This window comes from Triticum aestivum, chromosome 7B (genome assembly GCF_018294505.1).
Source record: "Triticum aestivum cultivar Chinese Spring chromosome 7B, IWGSC CS RefSeq v2.1, whole genome shotgun sequence".
Lineage (NCBI taxonomy): Eukaryota > Viridiplantae > Streptophyta > Magnoliopsida > Poales > Poaceae > Triticum > Triticum aestivum.
Window position 1 is genome coordinate 481,520,296 of NC_057813.1, and position 13,037 is coordinate 481,533,332.

General features: G+C 47.3%; 1 protein-coding gene and 1 long non-coding RNA gene across 2 annotated transcripts; both read right to left on the reverse strand.

Moving 5' to 3' along the window:
• Window positions 1-5,331: 5,331 nt before the first annotated feature.
• On the reverse strand, window positions 5,332-7,751 carry LOC123160517 (uncharacterized). The gene is made up of 2 exons (XR_006480243.1): window positions 6,664-7,751; window positions 5,332-6,148 (listed from the first exon to the last, which is right to left on the reverse strand). It is a non-coding gene; the product is annotated as an uncharacterized lncRNA (long non-coding RNA).
• A 3,705-nt stretch (window positions 7,752-11,456) lies between these two features.
• On the reverse strand, window positions 11,457-12,771 carry LOC123155800 (uncharacterized). Its single transcript, XM_044573931.1, has 2 exons — window positions 12,549-12,771; window positions 11,457-12,229 (listed from the first exon to the last, which is right to left on the reverse strand). The coding sequence occupies exons 1-2, from the start codon at window positions 12,642-12,644 to the stop codon at window positions 11,570-11,572; spliced, it is 756 nt and encodes a 251-aa protein (XP_044429866.1). The 5' UTR covers window positions 12,645-12,771; the 3' UTR covers window positions 11,457-11,569.
• Window positions 12,772-13,037: the final 266 nt, after the last annotated feature.

The following is a 13,037-nucleotide window of genomic DNA, read 5'->3' on the forward strand; positions in this document are numbered from 1 at the left end:
TCATACTATATGTAGATGACATACTTTTGATGGGAAATGATATAGAACTTTTGGACAGCATTAAGGCCTACTTGAATAAGAGTTTTTCAATGAAGGACCTTGGAGAAGCTGCTTATATATTAGGCATCAAGATCTATAGGGATAGATCAAGACGCCTCATAGGTCTTTCACAAAGCACATATCTTGATAAGATTTTGAAGAAGTTCAAAATGGATCAGTCCAAGAAAGGGTTCTTGCCTGTTTTGCAAGGTGTGAAATTGAGCTCAGCTCAATGTCCGACCACGGCAGCAGAGATAGAAGAGATGAGTGTCATCCCCTATGCCTCAGCCATAGGTTCTATTATGTATGCCATGCTGTGTACCAGACCTGATGTAAACCTTGCCGTAAGTTTGGTAGGAAGGTACCAAAGTAATCCCGGCAAGGAACACTGGACAGCGGTCAAGAATATCCTGAAGTACCTGAAAAGGACTAAGGAAATGTTTCTCGTTTATGGAGGTGACGAAGAGCTCGTCGTAAAAGGTTACGTCGACGCTAGCTTCGACACAGATCTGGATGACTCTAAGTCACAAACCGGATACGTGTATATTTTGAATGGTGGGGCAGTAAGCTGGTGCAGTTGCAAGCAGAGCGTCGTGGCGGGATCTACATGTGAAGCGGAGTACATGGCAGCCTCGGAGGCAGCACATGAAGCAATATGGGTGAAGGAGTTCATCACCGACCTAGGAGTCATACCCAATGCGTCGGGGCCGATCAAGCTCTTCTGTGACAACACTGGAGCTATTGCACTTGCCAAGGAGCCCAGGTTTCACAAGAAGACAAGGCACATCAAGCGTCGCTTCAACTCCATCCGTGAAAATGTTCAAGATGGAGACATAGAGATTTGTAAAGTACATACGGACCTGAATGTAGCAGATCCGTTGACTAAACCTCTCCCAAGAGCAAAACATGATCAACACCAGAATTCCATGGGTGTTCGATTCATCACAATGTAACTAGATTATTGACTCTAGTGCAAGTGGGAGACTGTTGGAAATATGCCCTAGAGGCAATAATAAAAGCATTATTATTATATTTCTTTGTTCATGATAATTGTCTTTATTCATGCTATAATTGTGTTATCCGGAAATCGTAATACATGTGTGAATAACAGACACCAACATGTCCCTAGTAAGCCTCTAGTTGACTAGCTCGTTGATCAATAGATAGTCATGGTTTCCTGGCTATGGACATTGGATGTCATTGATAACGGGATCACATCATTAGGATAATGATGTGATGGACAAGACCCAATCCTAAACATAGCACAAGATCGTATAGTTCGTTTGCTAGAGTTTTTGCAATGTCAAAGTATCTCTTCCTTCGACCATGAGATCGTATAACTCCTGGATGCCGTAGGAGTGCTTTGGGTGTATCAAACGTCACAACGTAACTGGGTGACTATAAAGGTGCACTACAGGTATCTCCGAAAGTATCTATTGTTTTATATGGATCGAGACTGGGATTTGTCACTCCGTATGACGGAGAGATATCACTGGGCCCACTCAGTAATGCATCATCATAATGAGCTCAAAGTGACCAAGTGTTTGGTCACGGGATCATGCATTACGGTACGAGTAAAGTGACTTGCCGGTAACAAGATTGAACGAGGTATTGGGATACCGACGATCGAATCTCGGGCAAGTAACATATCGATTGACAAAGGGAATTGCATACGGGGTTGATTAAATCCTCGACATCGTGGTTCATCCGATGAGATCATCGTGGAGCATGTGGGAGCCAACATGGGTATCCAGATCCCGCTGTTGGTTATTGACCGGAGAGCGATCTCGGTCATGTCTACATGTCTCCCGAACCCGTAGGGTCTACACACTTAAGGTTCAGTTACGCTAGGGTTGTAGGGATATGTATATGCAGTAACCCGAATGTTGTTCGGAGTCCCGGATGAGATCCCGGACGTCACGAGGAGTTCCGGAATGGTCCGGAGGTAAAGATTTATATATGGGAAGTCCTGTTTCGGGCATCGGGACAAGTTTCGGGGTTATCGGTATTGTACCGGGACCACCGGAGGGGTCCCGGGGGCCCACCGGGTGGGGCCACCCATCCCCGGGGGCCACATGGGCTGTAGGGGGTGCGCCTTGGCCTGCTTGGGCCAAGGGCACCAGCCCCACATAGGCCCATGCGCCTAGGGTTTAAGGGGGAAAGAGTCCTAGGAGGGTAAGGCACCTCCTAGGTGCCTTGGGGGGGAGGGAAACCCCCTTGGCCGCCGCACCCCCTAGGAGATTGGATCTCCTAGGGCCGGCCACCCCCCCTTGGCACCCCTATATATAGTGGGGGAGAGGAGGGACTTCATACCTTGAGTCCTTGGCCTTTGGTTGCCTCCTTCTCCCTCCCCAACACCTCCTCCACCTCCTTATTGCTTAGCGAAGCTCTGCCGGAGTACTGCAGCTCCATCAACACCACGCCGTCGTGCTGCTGCTGGTGCCATCTCCCTCAACCTCTCGTCCCTCCCTTGCTGGATCAAGAAGGAGGAGACGTGGCTGTTCCGTACGTGTGTTGAACGCGGAGGTGTCGTCCGTTCGGTGCTAGGATCTCCGGTGATTTGGATCACGTCGTGTTCGACTACATCATCCCCGTTCTTTGAACGCTTCCACTCGCGATCTACAAGGTATGTAGATGCATCTATTCACTCGTTGCTAGATGAACTCCTAGATGATCTTGGTGAAACGAGTAGGAAAATTTTTATTTTCTGCAACGTTACCCAACAAGATCTATCTAGGAGATGCGTAGCAACGGGAGGGGGAGAGTGTGTCCACGTACCCTCGTAGACCGAAAGCGGAAGCATTTGCTCAATGCGGTTGATGTAGTCGAACGTCTTCACATTCCGACCGATCGAGTTTCGAATGTACGACACCTCCGAGTTCCGCACATGTTCAGGCGATGACGTCCCTCGAGATCTTGATCCAGCAGAGGGTCGAAGGAGTAGATGAGTTCTGTCAGCATGACAGCATGACTATTAAGGTGATGTGATCCGTGCAAGGCTTCGCCTAAGCGCTGCGAGAATATGATCGGAGGCGTAAACTGTGGAGGGGGCACCGCACATGGCTTAGAGCAATTGGAGTGTCTTCTAGGGGCACCCCCTCCCCCGTATATAAAGGAGCGGGGAGAGGAGGCCGGCCCTAGGCGTGCCCCAAGTGGGAGGAGTCCAACTTGGGATCCTAGTAGGATTCGACCCCCTTCCTTGTACCGGAGGGGGAGTAGGAGAAGGAAAGGGGGGCGCCGCCCCCACCCCTTGTCTAATTCAGACTCCTCCCTGGTGGGGGGCATGCCAGCCTCTTCTGGGCTGGTTAGACTCCATCCTATGGCCCATATGGCCCATATCTTTCCCCGTGGGGTTCCGGTAACCCCTCCGGTACTCCGGTATGTACCCGATACATTCTGGAACCCTTCCGGTGTCCGAATACTACCTTCCAATATATCAATCCTTATCTCTCGACCATTTCGAGACTCCTCGTCAATTTTGTGATATCATCAGGGACTCCGAACAACCTTCGGTCACCAAAACACATAACTCATATAATACATATCGTCATCGAATGTTAAGCATGCGGACCCTACAGGTTCGAGAACTATGTAGACATGACCGAGACACCTCTCCGGTCAATAACCAATAGCGGAACCTGGATGATCATATTGGTTCGCACATATTCTAGGAAGATCTTTATCGGTCGAACCGCTATGTCAACATACGTTATTCCCTTTGTCATCGGTATGTTATTTGTCCGAGATTCGATCGTCAATATCTTCATACCTAGTTCAATCTCGTTACTGACAAGTGTATTTACTCATTCTGTAATGCATCATCCCTCAACTAACTCATTAGTCACATTGCTTGGAAGGCTTCATATGATGTGCATTACTGAGAGGGCCCAGAGATACCTCTCCGATACTCGAAGTGACAAATCCTAATCTCGATCTATGCCAACCCAACAAACACCTTCGGAGATACCTGTAGAGGATCTTTATAATCACCCAGTTATGTTGTGACGTTTGATAGCACACAAGGCAAATCCTAATCTCATATATATATATATATATATATATATATATATATATATATATATATATATATATATATATATATATAGACACACACACACAGACGGTCTATTATGCTAATATTAGCAGAATAACTATTCTGCACACCACTTCCGCACTGCACGCTGAACGCAAGTGCACGTCATTCTTTGAACCAAGTGTGCTGCAGTACTCACACGAGTGAACTTCTCGTCGGAAAAAACTGCACATGTTATTTTTTCACTACTATTTTCGCTCTAATTATTTAACCGTTTATCAGAATGAGGCATGTAATATACCGTTGAAAATCTATGAATTAGGCACAACTTCGACATGTTGAACACTTTTCGAGATTCCACACGGTTTAAGAGCAGTTTTGAAAATGGTGCGGCGGATGACGAGTGGCAGCAAGTGTTTTTTCGCGTTTTTGTCCAAACCGCTTGTCGGAATGAAGCAAATGATACGCCGTTGGATAGATATCGTCGAGGCGCATCTTTTCCACATATAAATCTTTCTCTAATTTGTTACGGTTTAAGAGCAGTTTCAAATTTACTAAATCGTGGAATTCCGTTTTTCAAGTTTTTTAAAATTTTCGGTACTGTTTTCACTCCAGTTTTTGAACCGTTTGTCGAAACGAGGCGTGTGATACGCCATTAGAAAGCTACAAATGAGGCGCAACTTTCGTATATTGAAATGTTTTTGAGATTCCTTACGGTTTTAAGTTAATTTTGAAAATCGTGTGGCGGACGATGAGTGGCAGCGGCCGATGTTCGCGAATTTTTTACGAACCGCTGGTTGGAATGATTCAAACGATACGCCGTTGGAAATATATCGACGATCCGCAACTCTTTCATGTAGAACACTCTCTAATTCTTTACGGTTTAAGAGAAATTTTGAATTTACTGAAATGCGGACACTCTGTTTTTCGCGACACCCAAATCGACGTGGGTACTTCATCCGACTGAAAACCGCACTGCATCGGACAAAAAAACACACTGCATCAGACGTGTTAGAGAACAGCATGATTTCTTTTGTCGGATGTAAATTTTCTCACACGAGTTTTTGGTTTTTTTTTTACTTTTTTTTACGAACGAGAGTGGACCGCAGAGCCTAGGCCAAGTGAGCTGCGACATATATCAAAGTGAACCACATTACTATTTTATTGTTTCACTAATTTTTAACAGTTTCATGTTTGGCGCAAGTGAACAGCATCACTCTCAAAATTGAACCACATTCGCGGACCAAACTCACTGCAGGTGTTGACGTAGTCGACTAAATTTTAGATCACATGAAACAATTTGCGCCATCGCACCATCGCATCAAACAAATTTATTCAAGACCGTGAGCATCGCGCCATCACACTGCAAGCACCCTACTGCACACCCGTCCGAACCGCTGTGAAGACCCACGCGAACTGCAGTGTTGCGCCCAAACGAAATCTGAAAAGACACCAAACATATTCCTGAACTTCAACAATTACATAGCCGCACCGCAACTTCTGTTGTTGGGGAAGAAGGGAACCACCACGCCGTCTTCGCCGGTGTCGCAAACACTCCCCGTGTGGCAGAGCCCGTCCTCGCCTCAGACGTAGCAACAAGAAAAGGAGCAGCGCAACCAGCGCCATGGAGTCTCGCAATGAACTGCAAACAAATATTGAGTGAGCTGCAACAAAAAGCAAAGGAGCTACCAAGTGAAAACACTACAAAATGCAAGAACATGCCAAATGCACTGCACGGAACATGCTCTCCCACCGAACAGCATTGGGAACATACAGAGTTAGACACCCTGTGGTGGAGCTGGCTATGGGCCATTAGGCAAACAAATACTCGCACAAATACGGGATGACATCCATGGGAGTACAATATAAACACACGAATACAAAAGCCCCAGCGGATATGGCCATCATCTTGGCCTGCACGTATATGGGCACCACATTGCAAACCCACGCCTGCGTGCCGCACGACCACACTGATGGAACTGCACACCATACTGAAAAATGCATTACCTTGCCAACAGAGAACCCGTCCTCACCTCACATAGAGCAGTAGGAGAAAGAACGACCAGCGCCATGGATCTGACAGTGAACAGCAAAATGAAATTCAGCGAGCTGCAAATAAATATCAAAACGAGCTTCAAAAAGAGCAGCAAAAACAAGTGTTTTCTGAACTGCATGGGGCGGCCGTTGACCTTCAACTCCAGCTCAGCGGATTACTAGTGCAAAATGTACTTCCTTTTTAGAAACAAAATAAGGAGAATTTTGAGTTTTCAAAGAAATAATTACAAGTGAACCCCATGGCACACAAGTGAACGACTGCAAAAAGTAAAGGCACTGCATCCTCGGCCAAAAAACAAAAAGCAAACTGCACGTCCGTGCTGCTCCAGCCGCTAGTGGCTCGCCGGTGAAATGCAATGGCCACACCACCGGTGAATTTGTTTTTGTCGAACTGCACGCCGTCGTTGGCTGTTCTTCACAACACCGGTAGGCCGAATTGCACTGAATCTTTCCTCACAATATAAAAAAAGTAAACTACAACATCGATGCTCGCGTGTTTTCTTGTTCGTTAGTGGGGAACAAACAAGGAGCATCACCTGGCCGGGACAACGGACTGCATCCGCAACGGCAAGCTGCACTCTCACACGCTTGCTCACAGCACGTCTTGTTGCGAGGAAGAAGTCGAAGGGCGGCGATGTGGGATGCAGGGTCTTGCATCCGGCTGTGTCCATGGTCCGGAGCCACTGCCTCAAGCAAACGCGGCCTGACCGTCAGCATGCTAGGATGGGGCGCATGCTACGGCCAACACATGGGAATATCATCGCTGGCTCTGAGGCTGCATGCCCACTCGCTCCAAGCTGCATGCCGCACACACTGCACATCACAACCCACGAAACGAACTGCATCAGGAGCCTCGGCCATCGTCAGGCCAGCTCGCTAGTGGGGAGGGGAGGCAGCAGAGCTCGTCGGAGGGGGTGGGAAGCAGTAGAGATCGCCGTCGGGCACGGGAGCACGAGAGCTCGCCCGGGGAATGGGGGACCTGCGCCATGCAGCCAGAGGAGCTGAATCTCGGGACGGGGGTAGGCGCTCCTGGCCCAGATTTGGCGACCACCGGGGCGCGCCATCGTGGGCAGGGACGCGGGGTGGGGGGGTGGGGGTGAGGGGGCACCTCGCCTCTGTTTGCGATGCACGCGTCGCCGGGCAAGCACGGGAGGAAGGATCCCGCCGGATCCGGCGGTCGCACGGCCGGGTTAGGTGTCTGGGCAGGGTGGGAGGCGGATCCCGCCGGAGAAGGTGGGACGGTGGGACGACGGCTCAGGTGGGGCGGGCCTCACCGGAGAAGGTGGGGAGGGTGGTTGGTGGCTTGTGGGACGGTGGCTCGGGATGGGCCGCGCCACGCCGGAGATGGTGTGGAGGGTGGGACGGCGGCTCGGGGTGGGCCGCGCCGCGCCGGAGACGGTGGGGAGGGTGGGATGGCGGCTCGGGGTGGGCCGCGCCGCGCCGGAGACGGTGGGGAGGGTGGGGGTGGGTGCGTGCGTCGGAGAAGGTGGGATGGTAAGGGCGGCGGCTCGGGGTGGAGCACAGGTGCGGGGCGGGTTGGGGAGGATGTTGGGGACGAGGCAGGAGGAAGATGGTGGAGGTGGGTTGGGTCGTGGGAGAAGGGAGGTTGGGTATGTGTTGGGCGCTGTACATCGGGTGGGGTGTTATCAGAATAAGAAAAGTGTTATTAGAATAAGGTCTTAAAGGGTGTTATCATAATAGACCCATCTTATATATATATATATATATATATATGTATACATATATATGTATATATATGACACGAAGAAAGCAATATCAATAAAACTGGACGATTATTATGGAGTTAATTGCACAGAAGTACCACAATTCAGGCATCACATGCAGATTGGTACCACGATTGCTAATTTTTGCGTGTCAGTACCAACATTGGTCCAAATTTTTGCAAATTGGACTAAAACGCGTATTTATACGTATTGACGCCCGATCCGACAGGTCGGGCCCACCCGTCAGGTGCCACGCTGGCCAATCGGCGCGTGCCCGCGTGCTGACTAGGACGAGCCGGTGCGCTGCTGTCCTAACCGGCCCGGTCGCACCAGCTCCAGTCCGGCCGCACCATTCCCCTCCCCCTCCTCCTCCTCGCTCGAACCCTAGTCCATGGCGTCGGCGATTCCGCCAGTCTGCGGCGAGGGCGTCCACGGCGGCGGCGAGGGCGTCCACGGCGTCGGCGAGGGCGTCCACGGCGTCAGAGAGATGTCGTTTTGGCCTCCTAGCGGAACGGTTGGCGTCGACGGGGATGGCGGCGACGAGTCCAGCTCCGCGTACTCGACCGACGACGAGGAGTCGATGTTACTCACCATGGAGCAGCGGTTGCGGTTGGCGCATCAGTGGGTGGCGAACCCTAGCAGCAGCCATGAGTTGACGCATGGACTTGGCGGCGTGCTGTAAGTACCCTTGTCCTACTCCTCTAATTCATCCAATTGGGCATTTTTAGGGTTTGTTCATCTTCTGCTTTATCTAGTTGGGGATTAGGTTTTATCCAATTGAAGTGACTAGACTAACCTAGTAACATAGTGTATTGCACTCTCAATTTAGTTCAATTACTGTGGCTCTCCAAATTGTTCTGTACTGTCTGGTACTGTAATTTAAGTTGTTTTGTACTTTACTGTTGCTCTCCAAAATTTGCTTTTGTGCTAAATTAGTAAATAATAGACTTACAGGTTACTTTAAATTGTAATGTACTGTGCTGTTGCTCTCCAAATTAAGAGTAATTATAATGAATAAATGAAATTTAATCTTTTTCTGTAGTTTGGATGAAGACATTTGGCAAGTAAGGATCCATTTTGATGCAAGAGAACCATTGGAGATGAAGCTGTGTCGTTCAGATATTACTTATCTGAATTTGGTTGCAGTGATGGAAACCCAAGGATTTAATGCATATGATTGTTTGTTTCACATTGAAAATCCATCTTTAGGAGAGAAAGGGCTGGATTTGGTAGACAGTCATGCAGAATTACAGATGATAAAGAGGAAGATCCAGGACAAATTGGTGCTTAATTTGCTAGTCAGGGCTTGTCCACCCCCTGATACTGATTTTGAGAGGCAGCATTTTGAAAAGCCAGACTTGTCCACTATGGTGTACCAAGAGCCTGTTGTTTATGATCTGAGTGAGCCTCCTATCTTAGCTGTTGATCAGGAAGGAGTAGTCTTTGAGAGTCAATGTAGCACACATCACCTTGTTGCTCCTGCTGGTGTTTGCACACAAGAAAGCAGAAATGCAACTAACAAGTTGAAAGCAGTTTTGGAAGAAGAAGAAGAGGGATATCAAGGATTTGAGGCTTATGAGGACAGTGATTCCTCTGATGAGGATGGTCAAATTGGAAGTTACCCTAATTACATGGTTGATGAAGAAGATGTAGAGGTGGAAGAGGGAAAGAGGCAGAGAGAGCTAGAAGTACAAGAGGAAGAATCAGATGATGATCAATCAGAAGAGGAAGAAATGCTGCATTATGAGGGTGACACTGAAGTTGAGGACCCATTTGAGGTAGAGGAAGATAGGACTTTTGAACAAGAAGAAGAAACTATAGTTGAACCTGTAAAGAAGAAGCAGAAGCTGCCAGTTAGAAGAGGCCCAACCACTAGGTCACATTGTAGTGAGCTACCAGAGGTTGAACCTGATTTCAGACCATCATCAGATGAAGAAGAGGAGGGGTTGTTGAGGGAGAGTGATGATGATGGTTTTCAGCCACTCTCTTTTGTCCTACAAAAGAAAAGGAAGAGTAGGGCAAAGAAAAGGCCTCCTAGGAAGTGGTACAATGAGAAAATGGAGCAACCACATGAGCAACTGTGTATGAAGTTGTGCTTTAGGGATCAGCATCAATTCAGAGAAGCTTTGTTGAATTTGCACATCACCCAGGCCAGGAATTTCAGGTATCACAGGAATTCAGATCAGAGGATAATTGTTGAGTGTACAGATAAAAAATGCCAGTTCTTAATGGTTGCAGCAGTTATAAAAGGGGAGAAAACATTTGTAATTAAGAAGATGAGACTAGAGCACACTTGCCCTAGTACCACTGAGACCACCAGGGTTAGTGCTAAGTGGCTAGCACAGAAATATGAGCATCTCTTTAGATCTGATATAACTACTGGTATTCAGACTATAATTGATGCATGCAATGAAAAATATGGTGTAGATGTGCCCAAGTGCATGGCATATAGGGCAAAGAACATAGCTATTGATGTTGTGTTAGGAGATCACAGGAAGCAATATCCTAGGCTTAAAGACTATGCTCAGACTGTCATGGACACAAACCCTGGGAGTAGAGTAATAGTCACTACTGTTACTCCAGTACCTAATGCAAAAATACCCCACCCAGGCCCAAGATTCCATGCCATGTTTTTTTTGCCTTAATGGAGCAAGGGAGGGGTTTCTCAATGGGTGTAGGCCTTTCATTGGTTAGTTCTTGAACCTTGTGTGAACCATTTACATATTGTAGAGTACTCCATATTGTATCTCACTTGGAAATGTTGATTATGCAGGTGTTGATGGATGCTTCATTAAGCTCACTACAGGTGCTCAACTACTTGCTGCCACTGGTAGAGATGGCAACAACAACATATATCCACTGGCATTTGGCATAGTTGGTCAAGAGGACACTCAGAGTTGGTGTTGGTTTCTACACCAACTGAAAATTTGCCTAGGGGGAGAAGTGGGCAAGTTTGGAACTTAATAGCACGGTGGCTGTGGATTTGTGCAATGGCATGATGATCCATTGCCCACATTCTGGAGTGAGCTCATTGGGGATCTGCGTGATGAAGTATGGAGGCTTAAAGGAGCAACTGTTGCTAGATCTGAAGATCAATTTCCAATCCTGACTCCAAGTGAAGATGATGGCACAAGGGAGGCCATGTTTCTGTCTCTGCAAACTCAACTCAGAGAGAAGAATGCAGAGATTGCAGGGATTAGGGCCAAATTTCACAATGTGTTGTTTCTTTTCACTATATTTGTGCTTGGCTTAGTTGCAGGCAAGATATTAAGTTAGTTAGTTGCTTCAGTTGTAGCCAAGTTGTAATGGATCAAGTTGTAATGGATCAGTGAAGTTATCTTCTGATGCAATGAGATTTAGTGAGTCTTGTTCCTCTTTTATTGCAATGTACTGTCTGGTTTGCTGCAACATTGTCATAATGTACAATCTACATAATCAGCATAACCATAGCAATACATAACCATACATAATAAGAAACTGATCTATACATAGCAATACATAACCATTGTTCACAATACATAGAGGAGTTCCACTTCAAATGCATAGTTCATCCTTTTCTCACAAAAGGATGAATAGCATAACTACTACATACATACACAGCCATAGTTCACCATTAGTACAAGCATACAGTACACAACATTAGTTCCTAGATGCTAGGTCATTACACAACCATCATTCCCAAAAGGTCAGCAATGCCACTAATCTCATTTCATCTTCTTCACTTCTCCAAGATGGCTTGAATCCCCCTGAACTTCTCCTTCAACTTTTCATTCTGAAACTCTAACTGCCACTTCTCTTCAATATGCTTTTTATTTCCCTTAAGCAGATCAGCAACCTGAAGCTTCAACTCTAGCTTCTCTTGGGTGAGCTTCTCCTGACACTTAGTTAGCTCTGCATTCTTCAGCTCCAAATTCATACTAGCTTCAGTAAGCACTTGCTTCTCTTTCATTTTGTTCAACTTCAAGTTCTGAATGACTGTTGCTTGAGCTCTTGTCAGGTTGAGCAGCACCTCATACTTCTGAGTAAGTTGCTGGGTCTCTGCATCTTTCTTTGCCATCTTTGCCTTCATATCATCAGTCAGTTCTTTTCTTACCTCCTGCTGATATATAATGGCAGACTGCAGATGCCTGAAATCCACCACCTTATCTTCCTGGAAGTTCATCAGCTCATGCACATCTTGGACTAGCTTGTCATAGTTGGCCTCCAGCTTGTTCTTCTCTTCTGTCAGATGGTGGATAGTGAAAGAATTCTCAAGATTGTCATTCACCCTAGCACTTTTGGCATCTTCAACCATTGCCCATAGCTTCAACAATGCATTCTGCATTGTTGGGGGCCACTGGTGATCAACCCATTCAACAAAGCCACAATTGCTACCTTCCTGCAAAAACAATAACAACAACAAAACAGTTCATACAGCAAGTAATTACACAAAATCACTGCAGTTGCCAAAAAAAATGTCTAAATTTAGCATCAGACCACTAAATTTAACAAGAGGAGCAACCACTTGAGTAGCTGACTGACTAGGTTCAGCCATTGTTCTAATGCAAAATATACTCATGATTGACCTAAATACGCTACTCTAACCACTATGAATCAAAATGTTGACACCAAGCAGAGTACTCCAGCAAACAGAGTTCAATATGGCACTGACCAAGTAAGAAAAAAAATCAGTATGCCTACAATCCTACAATACATACCGACTGTGCACATGCTAAAAACCTCCTGCCTGTGTCTGTTCCTTCAAAGGCAACAAGCCTCTCAGATGCCATGCCGTGCTTCTCACATGGACACATCACATCCAGCTCAAGCCCCTTGTAATCTGGATCTTCAATGGTGAAAGGAACCTGCAGAAGCTCGCACAAAGACAATGGCCAAATCAAAACCTAGCGAAATCAACCAAATCAAGAAATCCCAAATATGAAACCCTAACCCTAACCCTGTACTGACCTCGTTCAGACCGTCTGTGGAGGAAGAATGCATGTACGGGGGGCTAGAATGGTCGTCGCTGCTTTCGTCCTCCAAAACCATGGCGACGGCGGGGCGGTGCGGCGGCCGGCCGGTTGTCGGGACGCGGTCGGCGACGATGGAGGAAACGAGCGAGGAGGAGGAGGGGGAGGGGAATGGTGCGGCCGGACTGGAGCTGGTGCGACCGGGCCGGTTAGGACAGCAGCGCACCGGCTCGTCCT